Below are 17,028 nucleotides of genomic sequence, written 5' to 3'. Positions count from 1 at the left end.
TTTACATGCAACAAATAAAAAGAGTTAAACCATTGGTATGCAAGACTTTACATCTAAGGATGCTTAATTATTTGGAACTACTATAAAAGTGATTCGAGAAGGGAAGCTTACATAGCCCCAAAACCAAGTTTTTACACATAATCATAATCATTAACAACTTAACCAAATCAGCTCGAACAATAATAGTAATGAATAGTGCTTCCACATAACTTCACTAATAATAATGGATCTTGATATTCTTGATCGAGTATGATTCGCTCTAATCAAGAGTTATCAGGTTGGGACTGGCATTCTTTTGGTATTTAATATGATCACAGTGTCAAATACTTCAATGGATAGTGTAATTTACTTTTTGAAAATGGGAGCACTATTTAGGTAGTTGCAGATAACTACTAGTCAAGGGTTGGTGCTAACTTCACAATGCATCCATCACCAAGAAAGTGAGCATATAAGAATTGTCACTATCAGGTAAATTACACTCTGTAACACTTGTAACCTATACAAAATTTTGGCATAGTTTTATAAAGTAAGTAGTTGTAAATCTATGACAATAAGATGAAAAGTCATGAATGGTGTAATTTCTACCTAGAGGAAGATAAGACAAGAGAAGTGATCATGGGGAGCAAATATTTCAACCACTTTGTATTCATGAGTCATATCAAATTCATTCTTAAACAACATGATTATGAGAATACTAATAAAATCATTGTCGCTAAAATGCAAAATAAGCTATGAAAGGGTAAGTGCGGTAGCTTCTGTGGTTGCCACTAGCAATTTATTTGCTAAGTATATACCATAGGCTTAATTACTGTTGTTTGATTTTCAACTTTTATGGTGTGAATTTTTCACTACTGCGCTTAGAAAATAAATTAGGAGTAATAAAGAGCCCTTACTACCAAACTGAGGCAGAGAAACTACACCTTTCCATGACAACAAAAGTCAGACAAAATTGGGACTCGCTACTCACTCCGTGGGAACATCCCACATGTTTCACCCGCCCACCTTGTGCCTTGTCGATGCTCACCGCCTTCTTCTCTGCCAGGTTGTACAACTTATTATACCCGGCTTCGCAGGATGACGGTATTATCAGGCAAGGGGATGATAATTTCTCAGTGTTGCTCATCGTCTTCAATCCACAGAATATTGAAGAAGATTGGAGGATTGAGGAGGCCATTCTCAATTGTAAAGCCTTGTATGTCAATGTCACTCTATATAATACTGTATCCCTCAAATTAAAATCAATTACTAGTTTTTTTTCTAAGACATGGGGGCTACGGGTGTGTGCAGATCATTTACCTGTTTTAGTTATCTCTCGAGGGCTAAGCCTCTGTGCAGATCAATTAGTAGTAGTACTATTTTTGTTATTACTTTGTGGCGTGCAGATCAATATAGATATTCATTTCAAAAGATTCATCCCAGTCTTGTGCTCGATGCCGCATAATTTTGGAGTTCTTCCGAATTGTTGGTCACTATTTCATTTATTTAGTACTACAAATGAAAATCAAGAAACAGGTCATGAGCAATTGCATGATAATGGCTGCATCAGTATAGAAACAAGCAAAGATTAAACCGTGTCTCAATATAATGGCAATGGCAAAAACCATGACAACATGCCAGAGATAAAAATTGCTCAATCGATGAAAGAAATCCTAAGATCCAGTTCATGTAGAAGTGAAAATAATATTACAGCCAAGTTAATCCAATGACCAAATTAAACAGCCCAAGTCTCTCCTGCAACCCATACATCTGTAGAGAAATTATGCGTTCGACTTCGGCCCATGGCTAATGTACTTTTCTACAGTTCCCTATTTCCCCGCTTTATATGTAACGTAGCAAATAAACATGATTGAGCGGGGTGGAAGCACGAGCACCAGATAAAGCCAACATTGACATAAGATTAACTGATTTTCAGGCCATCTGTTGGGATTTATCTGCAGAATCTTGGAGAAAAGAAATGGAGCATTCGAACCTATGATGTATATTCAAATGCTTGTGGCGGTGCAGGCTCGTCATCAACTGCCATTGACGAGGCAGAGCCCTGCTGACCGGTGGCAGGTGCACCAGTAGCATTTGGTGCTGTGGATGAGAGTGAATCAGTCAAAGCTAATGCCTCAGGTTCACTTGGGCGAAGGTCTTTTAGCAGAACAAAGCCTGAGGGTGCTGACTTCACTGGCACATATCTACTGTCTATAAGAAACTTGATGAATTTTTCTTGGGCAGGAATCACTCTAGCCGGGTTGGTCAAGATTTCATATGATGGCTCAGGTTCAGCCTTCTTTTCTGCGGCACTATCAATCTGGCAACATAAGACACAGAAAAGCTCAAAGTCAGCAACTTCACATGTTTCCCATATCAAGAACTTGAGCGAGATCCATATGGGGTAGAGAAGAATTTCGGGTGATTCACCCTGTTACAAACTCTCATGGCAACCATTATATATATATGCATATGCATACAAAAAATAGGTGCAGATGATATCACCACATGCATCATCCATATACCAAAGTTAAGGTAAGGAAAGAAAGCACATTACCTGCATAGAGTCGCCATCTTTCTCACTTGCTTTACCCTTTCCGGAACTTGGATCGGCCTTTTCAGCATTTGCTTTCTCCGCATCTTTCTTACTAGCCCTGGCCTTGGCTCGAGCTGATGTTGATAAAACTGCCGTAGGTAGCTTAGCAGCTGAAGTAGTGGTAGGTACAGTCGTAGGCTTTGGGTACTCAAACAATGATGGCTTTGCATGTGATAGGAACTCAAACTTCGGCACTTTCAGGTCATTGTTCAAACCAATCAATGCAGTTGGTGAAAACGCCAGACTAATGAAATATATAAGTGGGTACCAGTACCAAAACTGACTGAATACAGCCAGCCCAACAACTGCCGTGATTTTATCATGCTTCGACTTTGAAAGCAACTTGATGGTCACATTCCTTCCACCAGCATCAAGAATTCCAGACGCTAAAATTGCACCCATCTTGCTCATTGTGTCTTCATGTTTGTCAAGGATTATTTTCTCCAATTGTCGCCTATGAATAAAAGACAATGTAAGCTTAAATAATACTAATGGATATGGTGAAGGCATGAAGATAAGTTAAGTATACTAGTATAGCCAGAATAATACCTGAACTGACCAACACGGGAATCACTGGCTTCACTGGTTTGTACCATCACCATTGCCATTGCAATTAAAGCACCTTGGCGGACAAAATCAACGACATCTGATGTCAAAGGCTCTAGCAATGATATGGCCTCGCTAAGGCCAGTACCTGCACAAGAAATTCCAACAGCTAGTGCAGCACCATAACGAACATGTGGGTTGTAGGACTCTGATAGCAGTGAAACAATTCGAGGAGTCTGCATTTTGAGTAAGTACATAAATCAATAATTAATCATGATAGGGAAGAACCCTTGCCTAGCACTTAGATATAAGATGAAGCAAGATGGATAAGTTTAGCATCCCATAAACACAATTTTCTCACTTGATTTTCGAGCAAAAGTTAATACTCTTTTAAGTATAAATGTCAAAACAAGTAAACAACAGATTGGCAGAAGGAACACCAAAGAAGGTACCAACCTGTTCAGGATCAGAATATAGAACAAATCCTAGGGCAAGTACAGCAGTTCTTCTGACATCATCACTGACGTCTGATACGGCAAAGTGCAGCAGTTGACGTATGGCCTTATTGTTTGCTGTTCCCCTGTATGCTAATGCCAGAGCATACATTCCACCATAGCGCAAGATAGGGTCTTGATCTCTAGTCATTTGCTCAATCAGAGTATCTGCTTCTTCCTCTCTCCCGTAGACAGTAAGTGCGATACCCAATGCCAAACCCCTGCCAAAAAGACGGAATGAAAAATAAAACTGATGAACAAAACATGACATGCAGTAATATGTTTATTATCCTTGAATGGAAAATCATTAATTACCTAATAATCTTCTCATGCTGCGTCTCATGAGCATAAGCAAGCATTTCTCCAGCTTTCTCGCTAGCAGTTCCAACCATCAATAAACCCATACTTATACCAGCAGCTTCACCCGCAACAGCACTGTCTGTGTATAAAACATTTTTAATCTCATCAAAAATTTCATCATCTGCCGTGCCTAAAGCCGCCAGACCAAGACCGAGGCAGGCACCATGCTGAATAACCTGCACCATTTGTCACATTCCAGCATTTAGATACTAGCTACTGGTGATTAATGGAATCATATAAAAACAAGAGTATAATATCACTTGAAAAGATCAAAGTACAAACCTCAACATTAGTACTACGCAAACTCTCTCTGAGAAACTGTTTAATGCCCTCCCCGTGATTTGCATGGATTAAACCAAGAGCATACAAAGCACCACCTTCAGAATAAGGGCTACCACCACTACCAGCCCCACCTTGTGGTAAGTAAGGTGCCATTAGCGATCTTCCTTGCTGCAAATGACCTCTGTGGATAACCCCAAGTCCTGCAGTAGCACTAAACTTAGCCCAATTTGTTGCCCTACTCAGCCAGTCCTGACACACAATTAGTATGGAGTATTATGAGAATAAATAGTACATAGATATATGATTATGATTTATGACTTATGGGAAATATTTATATAACTCAGACTCATCCAATGGGAACATACCAGATTTTCGCGAAGAAACGTGTCTACAGTTGTTCCAGCATGCATAAGAGCATTGGCATATATAGTTGCACTGTGGCAAACACTATTTCTCATTTCAACAGATTGCTTTATCGTCTTAAGAATGAGAAGATCTGATCTGAAAACAGAGAACAAATCCAATGTTTATTTGACCACTTCATTTTTACCATGTCAGAAAAAATCCAAGGCTAAGAACAAATTAGAGAAATGCCTACTTGTTATGGCCATGTAAAAACTGCAAAGTCAACTGTATGCAAGTCTCTCCAGACAAAATTCCTCTCATTTTCATTAATCTCTCATCATAAGCAGCTTCACGTGGATCGGAACATGTTGCACTATCATCTGCTTGAGTCACATCTGTCATCTGAACCTCCTCTGATACAACAGCATTACTGCCAGCTGCAGTTGCAGCATCAGCGTCTGTCACAGCATTTGGCTGTGCAGACTCGGACGGCTTTGACTCTGAAGGCTGCAACTCCTTGGCATTAGGGAGCTGATCTCGTACCTTCAAAAGGAAGGCTTGGTGTTCATTCTCCACTAGATCAAATGCTATTTGATATGCCAATAGTGCATCATCTGCATTTTCAGATCTTAGGAGTTTCTCCAATATGCTTGCTACACCTTCGGGCACATCCAAAAACATTAGGCGCTGGCACATGCTCAAGTAGTCAGGTGAGGGCAATTGTTGATATATCTTGACCAAAAGTCGGAACACCTGTTTAAGTTGAAGAACATGAATGTCATTTTTATAGCTTCCATAAGTGCTAAAAATTTCAGCCATTAACATATCACAAGAATTTTGGCTACAAACATAACTATCCAATGGGCTCAAAAAAATTCACCTCAAGGCGATACTCTCTTCTATATATAAAGTTATGAGAGACATCAATGCAGTAATTGATAGTAGAATGAACATTGTCACTCTTTATAACCGCTTCCTCAAGCTTATCCAATCGTCTGCATTCAATAGCAACTCCTATAGCTTGTTGGTATTTTCCATCCGCAATACATCTGTAAAAAAGGTAAGCAATGGCAATACAAAGTTATAAATTGAAACCACATAACTATTGTTAGTAACATGAAGATGTCAATTGACGTACTTATCTAGCATTCTCTCCACAATTGCCTCCAGTCTAGGGTCAATTGCTTCTGATTCAAAATTTGCCTCAGCAGCTTTAGTCTTCAGACTAGCATATTCATCAATTGCTTTAGCTGAGGGAAACAAGAAGATAAAAAAAGCAAGAGTTTAAGTGAAATAGTGATTATCACATAATATCAAAGGAAAACATTGAAAATTAACTTCTTACCGAGAAGAGTATGAACATAGTCAGAATCCTCTGACACATCAAACTGGTGATCGGCTCCCAGAGCATATGATAGTGAGTCATTAAGTTCACCAAGATAATAGAAAACCTGGTGGGAGAAACATATGTACTTTGTGAAAGAAGACATAAGAAATTAAAAGAGGGAACAATTTATCATGCGTCAAACAACACTTCACCTAAAAAGTGTAATTTCTAAAACCAAACACAGAGGAAAACGGCTATAAGTGTAACCATATTGAAACCAAAAGATGAAATATTATACCTTGGAAACAAGCAAGGCAGCCAGATGCCTTTGTTCGAATTCTTCATCTTCATATAAACTTTCGCTGCAGTGATATTAGATCATATCATTAACTCACTTATTACAAGTCAAGAATATGCATATACTGACTTGATCAAAACTGAATTCCAAGACAAACTCAAACCCAACCAAATCTTGTTTAAATATCAGGTATTAATAAGTGACTAAAGATCCCAAATGGCAAATACTCATCAGTAAATACAAAGGTAACAGATAGGACATGCCGGTTTATGTCTAGTCATTATATGGATGCAGTTGCTTATTTAGTTTCATGAAGCTAACTTAAGTTTGTGTTGCTACCTATGCTGTTGGTTAGGTTACCAATACCATCTATTTAACTTTGGAAGTCTATCAGACCTAATGTCCAAAACTAAACCAATCAAAAAGTTGTAGCTCAGCTCACTGAATTCCCTCTAATTGATGCTATTTCTAGAATTCAAGGATTATAATAATCAGAAATTCAAGCATATCCCATCAGAAAATCAAATACGCCGACCACCATGCCTTAAAGAACATAACTTCACTAAAAAGGATCACAACAAACGTCCCAATTTTCAAATCAACTCGACAAACACAACCGAAATTCTCGACAATGTGAAAACAACAAGAACAAATCAAGAGAGAGAAGACCTAATTGATGCAATCAGATGAGAATAGGAAAGAAAAAGGAGAATACATGATTGGGACAGAGGTGGAGATCTCCGGCCAGAAGTAGTTGACAAAGGTATTGAGATGGGTGAGCGCGTGTATCTTGAGAGCGGGGTGGCTCTCGTTCAGCATAGCCAGTAGCCCACCGGCGCAGCTCACCGTCGTAGCCATTGCGCAGAATTAGGGCTTTCGATCGACTGGGATTTGGGGTTGAGGGTTTTCCTTGAGATGCGATTGATTGATTCAAAGGCGAAAACACACAATCAAACTGAAATTAAATTCGTGTTGCATTCTTGAATTACCTGCTTTGGGCCTTTATAGTAGTGAAGGTAATGGTAAGATATTTGGGCCGGTTGTATTCGGCAAGGCCCAATTTTCGACTTCCTTTAATTAAAATCATAACCATCAAAACGAACTTTTAAATATGTCAATAATTACTCGAACTTAACAATTTTATCACAAATTGAATATCGAATATGACAATTTACACATCATTTCATTAAATATATGGAAACAATTTACATCATTGTTTATCAAAACGACATCGTTTTACTTATACTCTCTTTGTTTCTTAAAAATATGAACTTTTGAAACGACACATGTTTAATGCAAAATTGGTTAAAATAAAAAGAAAAAATGTTTTAGTGAAAAAGGAGTCTCACCCCTTTAGAGATAAAAGAAGTTTTCTAATATAAGAAATTTCTAGTTTTAAGAAATGGGCTAGAAAGGAAAGAGTTTTTTTTATAAAAGGGGAAAAATATAATACTTTTATATATATATATATAGGGAGATGATCAAAATAAGTATGTGTTTAAATCCAGAAATGCAGACCAAATCTTGGCCATAGGATTAGATGATCTAATGGTCAATATATATATATGGAATTTGTTATTCTACACTTAAATACTTGAATTTGGAGTGTATTATGATTTTGCACACGTTAACTTTGAAAGTTGCGAACAAATACATGAATTTAAAGTTTATTTGAATTTTATGAGCAAAAGTAAAATATACTAATAGTTGCTTTTATTAACTTTTTTCAGCCCATGTTGCTTCCATAAAAATTTATAATTACTTTTAGTTTAATTGTTAAATAATACTATATACAAACATTTTTCCATGGATGATAAGCTTCATAATCAAAAAAGGAAAATAGGTTGTATGAGTTGATCTAGTGGTAATGTATAAGCCAATATGTGATGACCTATAAAAAGTGTACTACTATAACTTATCACAAAACATAATATTAATTGCATATTAATCAATGAGCAAATTTGATCAAAATTAAAAGTTTAATCCAATATTTGGAAAACGTTCTGATACGAGCGACCCGATCACCGCCGAGGACATCGAGACGGAAGTCGAGAGCACGGAGGCGGCCAGGGACGTGGAGAGCGCGGCCTCGCAACATTCACCACGCACGACAGCAGCGTCAGAGAGGAAGTTGAGGCCGAGGGATCGGCTCAAACCGCCGAGAAAGTTCGCGTGTTAAAGTCGTTAGCAACGACTTATTAGTTATTAATTTACTTTTGCGTAATTTTAATTTTTTGTTTTAATTCTTTATGTTTGGATGATATTTTTATTATTATTGAGTCGGGTGATTTATAAGCCCCGTTTGGGTTTTCTTTGTTGGTTCTTTCCCGAACGTATTAGGATTAGGTCGAACCAACCCTAGGGTTTTAGCATAAATAGAGCCTTTGTATCATTCGATCAACATCAATGAAATAATATACTTTGGCTCAATTGCTTTTGCATCAAGAAACATACCATCAAGCTGCCGACGAGAACTTCTCGCGCTCAGCTGCAATTTTTTGTCGTCCAAGTCACGACCCAACGTTGGGTGCTCGACAAACGACGACATCTCGTTTCTTGATTTTGCGTGGAAATCGACGTTAAGGAATTAGGTCCTTAACACGTTCCAATAATGACCCCATGCTTCGATTGCTAAAGCGACAGGTGATTTAAAGGACTCTTTCTATAAAACAATGTAATTATTGAAACAAACAAAAAATTGACAAGCTTGAAAACTCCACCTAAGTTAATGATAAAATATGGTATCATCCCTGTCAAAAACCTAATTATGTATCTTATTATATGATTCTCATATTTGTAGCATCTCGGAATACTTAATATCACTATGCCTATATATAAAGACATACATGTCTCATTTAACAACCAATAATTGCTTAAACTCTCTTTAGTTTTACTTAAAGTTCAAGAAAGAAAATTGGTATAGAGAGCAAAGTATTCACTTATTCAGATGTCTCTGCCCACAAAACTTCTGATGATTGCTGGGTTATAATCAATGGAAAGGTAATCATATCTTTTTTTCTTTCTTTTTCTCTGCTTCTTTTGAAATTAATTGTTTCTATTTTTTAATTACATCAAAGCTTATTTCGGTTCGGTGAATAAATTTAATTTGTTACCAAAAAAAGAGTTTGGATACATTCTACTATTTGTAAGGAAAAACTATATTCCCAATATCCATCGAAGCCAAAATCCATAGCCAGTAGATAGGCACCACAAAAAAACTGAAGTTTGTCAATTGATGCTTTCATCAATAAAATATTTCTTATGAGCCCAATATTCCAAAACATTTTAAATATTTACAATAAAATCAAAGGGGAAGCTGAAATTAGACTCCTGCCTGAACTGAGCAGAAGTCAACTGGAGTACCCAGTAAAAGTGTAAAACCTTATATTTTGGTATAGACTTTGTTTAAGTGGAAATTAGAGGTGGGCCTAATTTTCTGTGTATTATATAGTTAGAAAGTTTGGGAATAGTTTTTGTACTTTAGAAAAAAAATACTATAATGTACAATTATTGTGTACTAGCATAATATTCTAAAAGAAAATATATCTATGATTATGGCAGCATGGGGTCAATTTGTTTGGTTCACTAAACTTTGTTACATGGAAATCTTAAAATACATTTATTTTAGTGAAATTTACAGCAACATGATCTCTTAATTTTTATTGATTCAGTATTTATGAAGCCCATGGGCTGAATGAGCGATTTGGGCTGGGTAAGCTTATGCCAAGTTAGAACAGACTTGTTTTGACATCTCTACTTATACAAAAGAATAATATTATTTATAAGTTTGGTTGTATATGCATTATTCCAATGTTGAAAATTAAATGCAGGTCTATAATGTTACAAGCTACTTAGACGAGCATCCCGGCGGTGACGAAGTCATGCTGGGACAGGCAGGTACGAGTCGTGCGACAATATATAAATTAACCCTTGTTTACTTATCATAAATAAGCAAAATGAGATAAAAAAAATATTGTTATTTTTGTAGGTAGGGACGCAAGTCAAGAATTCGAAGATGTAGGGCACGGCAGCGCTGCAAGATTAATGTTGGACGAATTTTACGTTGGCGAGGCGGACTCCACCACAAAAGTTGAAGTTGTGGATTCGCCACCGGTGGTGGTGGCCAAAGATTCCGGCGTCAAGCCGGAGGAGTCAACTAAGTTTATTCATTTTCTGCTTTCACTTGGAATATTGGGATTGGCTTTCGGGGTTTTACTATTCAACTTCTCAAGATGATTATATCAATTCTCTCCTTTACTACAAAATATTGTTTGAAATAAATTTGTAACTGATATCAATGTTTTTAATATATATTCCTATCCTACCTGCTTTAGAGCTTAATACCCCCACATCTTACACTAACCAGTCAATTTGGGATCCATCGAATTCGATATTTTATTTTTCTTGAAAGGTATTGAGAAGGAATTGGAATGGAATAAGATCAATTCATAAAAAAAAGTTCTCCTTGTATTATTTGACTTAACTTATATAGATATCCATTGAAAATTGTCTTCAGTAATTATATTCCTACCTATGGAGTTATTATTAGATCAATACACGTGAAAATGCCATTGGAATGAGTTCATCAAATAAAATTTCTAGTTACATCTTATATGTGATAAAGCTAAAACGGGTTAAGTATACTTGATAAGAGGGATTATAGACCACAAAATTTGATCAAATTTTGTCTAGTCTTATAATTAATGTTTGAATTAAACATGTTCTCAATTAATTAATTACCGAATATTAAATCATGGAATTACAAATTTTCTCATTTAATTAAGTCATCAATGTATAAAATGATGTCTTTTAATTTGGTGGTGCTCAAACAATATAATGTCGTTTCAGTAAAACAAGTTTTTTTTTCTTTCTATAATATGATCAACTTTTAGGATTTAGTTGTTTATTGTCTCTCTATAAAATCGAAATGAATGAAACTAAAAAGTCCAAAATGTTTGTAAAAAAGTGGCACCATATATGGAGCATTGCCATGTCATCTGTAGGTATGCATGTGACAATCCCCTAAATAATGGAACCCTTAGGAAATTGCAATTAATGTTCATGAATGCCAACCACCAAACAATTCGATAAAGTCCACAAAAATTCAAAGCTAATTAATTGTTAAGTCATTAAAGTCTACTGTGACAAATACTATATTGCAGTACAAACTTTATTAAGGACTAACTTTATTCTTACTCAATGCACCTACATATCTTCTATTAATTGGGACAATATTTTTTAAGAGTAGTGATAAATTAACAAAATTGTATATACAAAAGGAGGGTATTTTTGTCATTTTCTATCGTATACAAAAATTAAGGAACTTACCTATTTTAATTGTACTTTAATTTTACATTATAACCCTTCATATTAATTAAAGAAAGAATAATAATACTTTCAACTAAAAGTCAAAAGGAAAATACTTATATTTTTTTTCTAACAAATACTATATGTTTTATTTTCAGAAATTTAAACAAAATTATTTTAATTTCAGAAATTCAAACAAATATTTTAACATCATATTTTTTCTAGCTCTAACAAAAAAAATACGGAGACAAGTTAAAAGAAGTAAAAAGAGAACAAAAATAAAAAAAAGATAGTGAATATATTAATAATTAAATTAAAATTTAAAAATAATATAATAATAAATTATATTATAAAATTATTTGTATATTAATTTTGCTAGTACACTAAATTTCTTCCCTTTCCGTCAACCACTTAACATTTTTTAATCCCCAAAACAATTAAGGAGTATAAACTAATTTTTCATAAATTTATTCAAATTATCCTTATATTCTAAAAATTAATTAATTTATATAATTTTAAATTTGGATCTTTCACGTACATTGTATTTGATTTTATTTCTTTCAACTGCTTTAATTTTTGTGACTTGGAATATAATTTGAAGCTTGTTATTTCAAGTATTTTATGTATAATAGCACATGAAGAAATATACAAAGAAAGATCAATACATGATTATTCATACTATTGTTGAAATTAAATGAATGAAGATGTAATTATCTAAGTATATGTTTTGAAAATATTAATTAATTAGTAATACACTTGAAAAATGTGTCACTGACATAGGTGGACGTTGAGTGCGACGACCTTCTATCATCCAATTACCTCTTATATTATCATTTGATGCACTATAAACTATAACAAAATATTAATTATAAAATAATTTTATAATACAAGTCTAAAATTTACAGGGTTTTATTATATAATTTCAACATAGTGTATTAATATATCTGGTAGTTATACTTATACATACAGAAGGATATGTTACATGTTGGGTGCCCATATGTTGCCATCATCGGACTATCCCTATTATGATATTTTTTAATGCACTACTAATAATGAAATTAATAATAAAATAATTCAGTAATTAAAATATTGAAAATATAGTAATTTATCATATAATTTTAATTTTTCATGATCCTATCAATTTATGCTATACATTGAAGATTGCATTATATGTGCTTGAACCCAACAATTTGCCATCATCGAGACCTGTATTATATTACTAATAATATTTATAGTAATGTCACATATCCACATAATATCATTCAATGATTATAGTTTCTTACTTAGGTAAAATTATCATATTAAAATATTATCAATGTATATATATTACTCTATATAAAATAAAAAAATAGTAGACTCTAGCAAAAAAATTCTTAGTAAAAGATAAAACAAATTATACAAAGAAATATAATATTAAAGAAATTTAAATGGCATGTTTTTTTCTTATACTTGTAAACTAATAATTTTTCCGTTTTGAAGATAAACCAATATGTACTAATACTTGCGAAATTAAAACCTGAAATTAATAGTAAAATACTAATGGTTTAAAAAATATATATGACATAATAAAAGAGAATTTTCAAATAAAAGAGTATTTTGCCCAACTTTTTTCTATGAATGATTGTTCTATCTAAAATTTTATTATAAATATTTTAAATAAAAGGAATAAAAAACTATTTCATTAAAATACTATGAATGATTATTCTATCTAAAATTTTATTGTAAGTATTTTAATAAAGGTGAATATTTTTAATAATAAATTCAATTACATAGTAGTATTTTATAAACAATATAAATTAATAAGAAAAATTTTATAATCTCCTACAATTACAAATAGGGTTAAATTAGCCATAGATATATGTAATTAATGATGCTTCCAAAATCAAATTAAATTAGTCTTATCCTATTTAAATTTGAAGGGTATTTTGTACATACAATTTTTGTAAATTTATCTTTACCCATTTTTTAAGGTAATTAATAATGGTTAGTGGAAACTTGTTAAAAGCTCAAACTTAGATTCATAATGTAACTAAATTAATAAATGAGAGATTTAATAATACACATAAGTACATAATTAACTACATTAAATGAATGTTATTACTTTCTTTTTATGCATATACACTTATTTTAATTTTTAATTTTTACATTTGCATATTCGTGACCAAAGTAAAGGAAGTGGAAAAGAAGAATTCGTAAAGCATATTTTCTCCTAGGATTGCCGTTGATGTTTTAAATTATGATTGTAGGAGTATATTATATATTCCACCAAAATTTAGTACCAATAAAAAGTTTGCCTACGCCAACCAAGACTTTTATTGATATTTAATGTTTGTGTACCTAGCCTATTTAATTGTAGCTTTCGATAGATGCAAAGCTAATTCAAATTATACTTTGTTATTTTAAAATTTCACCACTGATAATAACTATTTCTTGCATCATGAAGAGTTTCTTTTAGGCACAATATTTAAGAAATGATATTACCTCCGTCTCAACTAAGTTGAGTCGTATTTCTTTTTAGATCATCCCTATAAAGTTGAGTCATATTCTTTTTTGATAAAAAAACAAAACATCTAATCATTATTACTTTATTTCGTCACCTACTTTACTTTATCTCATCTCTCCTACTTTTTCCTTCTGTCTTATTTTACTTTATTTTCATTTAATCCATTCAAAGCTATTTCTTAGTCTTATGCCTAAAAATTTTGGCTCAACTTAGTTGGAATATGCGTGAGTATTTGTTAAGTTAAATAAAGAGAATAAAGTATGAAAATAATAAAAGTAAAAAATAAAGAATAAAATAAGAGAGATAAATGTAATATTTTTTTTTAAAAAAAGGAATCAATTACGTATAATGAAACAACCTAAAAGGAAAAATTGATTATTTATAATAGAAAGAAGAGAGTATATACTATTCTACAGTATTTGGCTTGCAAATCCACTGACATTTGACTCTCCCTTTACTTAAACAAACTTTGACTTTTAATGATTGATTAAACTTTGACTCTCCTTTTAGCTTGTAATATACTATTGTTTATATTTTTCGGTTAAGTGGTATTGCTTTCTTTATGAATTACAATATGGGATGTATTCATATTCAAACGTTAAATATAAATAAAACTCAAAACACTTGTAATTTATTGGATCTTGTGATCTAACGTTAGATTGATGTCATGTATCATCTAATAATGTAGATTTTTAGCCTAATAATGTAGTTCGGATAATAATGTATCATTTTAGTCTAATAATGTAAATTTTTAGTCTAATAATATAGCTCGACTAATATTATCACAACCATCTAATATAAGGATCCATGGACTGAGATTTGTATTGTGTTTACACTAAAAAGTTGTAAGGACCCTAATACACCCCTGACAATATTGTTTAATTCGTTTGTATATAATTTTTCAACTATCATCTCAAGTATAATTTTACAAAAAAAAGCTATTATAGAATAACTAAGAGCAAATTCAAACTTAATGATTTTTAGCTAATTTTTAAACTGTGAAACAAACCAAAATTTAACCAATTTTCATAATTTTTCAAAAATTTGCTATGTTGCTCTAATTAATCCCAACTTTCAATATTCTTGCATGTGGCAGACTTTCCATTTTTTCCATAATTGAAGCGAGTTTGGATATTATCCATTTCAAATCAAATCACTCAATTTATTATACACAACGCGCAATGCTTTTCATTTAATGCATTTGAAATATGTAGTCAACTACACATTTCCATAGAGCATTTGATAACCAATTTTTTTTTTTTAAACCTAACGTGTTTAGCAATATTTCATGAAAAATATCATTAGTTGGCTCACGCCCATGTCTTCAAAATTATCCTATGCAAATGGCCACTTAATAATTAATATGAAAATAATTTCCTTAAATGGATAAAGTTTTAATAAAATCACAATCATGTTGCTATCCGCCTTACAATCAGAGATACTCATAATGTAATGTAGCATGTGACAGGTGAAAGCTCAGTAGTAGATTAGCTACAAGCACCATGCATTACTGGACGGTACTAGCTAGCTAGGTAGTACTCACTTACCTCATAAACGATAATTGAGTTATTTCATTTTTGCACTCGTTTTAAAATAATAATGGAGTAATAAATAACTAAAGTGAAAATCGAGTAAAGTAAAAAAAATATAATGTAGATAAGAGTATTCTCTACATTATTGTCATACTTTAACTTTTTATTGGTATCATCTTTTCCAAAACAAGACAAAAAATGAAATAACTCTAATAACTTTGTTGTCCCATTCCGGATATTTGCCCAAACGGAACAAAGTCGAAAAATGAAATTTTCTGAAAAAACTAAATCTGAATTCGACTGAATCACCAAAAATTTGAATCCGAAAATTTTAAATTCGGACCATGAAAATCAAGTTGAACAAAAAAAAAAGCCAAATTGCATAAAAATAGCTAAAAATCCGATAATTCAAAAATTATTTTTCTAGATCATACAAAAAATAAGTAGTGCTAGTGTAAAACAACATATCCAAACAATTAACGAGAAAATCCTAAACCTATTTTTATAATCTTATCTACATTTTAAAATATGTATATACAAAAATAAATTTCAAATTTTGAGAATTTTAATGTATACAAGCCAAACCGAACCAAAATCTGATAAAAAATTTCGAATTAAAATTTTAATTTCGATCTAGTTGGTCGGAGTTCTTGTCCACCTCTGAGAGCTATGGCATAAAAATACTTTTAATTTAAATAGAATTTGGATCAAACTCTGGATCCATATCAGAAGTTTATGTATCACACGCCATTACTAATTAATAGCACTATTTCAATGAAAATTATTCTAAAAATAAAATTATTACTACAATGAATACTACTGTGATTGCTTAGAGCATACGCAATAGAACGGATGTCCCGGGGGACATCCCCAAAACACCTCCTGTCACGTCATAAGGATATCCCATTTCACAATAGCGGACATCCCGACGGGCATCCACAATAATCAAAATTCACAAATATACAATTTTACGGAATTAAAATTTCGACACGAATATGGGAAAAATGCAACCATTTTATTTTTTTTAAAAAAGCATACATATTTAAATTAAAAAAATACATAGTTCACAAAAAAAAACCATCCCAAACCAAAAAACGATTCAAACAAAGTACATGTTATGCCTTGAATCTGTATAGTTTGCCGCTAGCCGAACGAGGTCTCGCTGTATGATATGATATGTTTTTGTTTTAGGCCTTCATTTTCGACGATAATACATGCGTTAGAGTTTTTTAAAAAAATCGTATATATAGAGTTTGCAACGAGCTGTATATATAGAGTTTTTTTTAAATCAAAATTTAGTACGTCCGTCGTGTCACTGCAATAGCGGACTTCACGACAAACGTCCCGACGGATGTCCGCTGAAACCCGCGGACAACCTCTCGTCCGTCGCCGACGTCCGCATCCGCCCATTTCGACTCAATAGCGGACGTCCGCCGGGATGTACGCTATTGCGGATGCTTTT

The 17,028-nt window shown here is 32.9% G+C and overlaps 2 protein-coding genes across 2 annotated transcripts; one reads left to right on the top strand and one right to left on the bottom strand.

Moving 5' to 3' along the window:
* Window positions 1-1,562: 1,562 nt before the first annotated feature.
* On the bottom strand, window positions 1,563-7,184 carry LOC121808465 (26S proteasome non-ATPase regulatory subunit 1 homolog A-like). The gene is made up of 13 exons (XM_042208975.1): window positions 6,940-7,184; window positions 6,225-6,288; window positions 5,945-6,050; window positions 5,738-5,849; window positions 5,480-5,648; window positions 4,853-5,352; window positions 4,620-4,755; window positions 4,255-4,503; window positions 3,928-4,148; window positions 3,575-3,833; window positions 3,122-3,354; window positions 2,534-3,026; window positions 1,563-2,296 (listed from the first exon to the last, which is right to left on the bottom strand). The coding sequence occupies exons 1-13, from the start codon at window positions 7,080-7,082 to the stop codon at window positions 1,970-1,972; spliced, it is 3,012 nt and encodes a 1,003-aa protein (XP_042064909.1). The 5' UTR covers window positions 7,083-7,184; the 3' UTR covers window positions 1,563-1,969.
* A 1,659-nt stretch (window positions 7,185-8,843) lies between these two features.
* Window positions 8,844-10,565, top strand: LOC121807946 (cytochrome b5-like). The gene is made up of 4 exons (XM_042208281.1): window positions 8,844-8,867; window positions 9,135-9,224; window positions 10,055-10,121; window positions 10,213-10,565. Exons 1-4 carry the CDS (start codon window positions 8,844-8,846, stop codon window positions 10,458-10,460), a joined length of 429 nt encoding a protein of 142 aa, XP_042064215.1. The 3' UTR covers window positions 10,461-10,565.
* Window positions 10,566-17,028: the final 6,463 nt, after the last annotated feature.

The sequence above is a fragment of the Salvia splendens genome, chromosome 6 (genome assembly GCF_004379255.2).
Source record: "Salvia splendens isolate huo1 chromosome 6, SspV2, whole genome shotgun sequence".
Taxonomy (NCBI): Eukaryota; Viridiplantae; Streptophyta; class Magnoliopsida; order Lamiales; family Lamiaceae; genus Salvia; species Salvia splendens.
The sequence above is the reverse complement of the archived record's forward strand: the minus strand, read 5'-3'. Positions and strand labels throughout refer to the sequence as shown.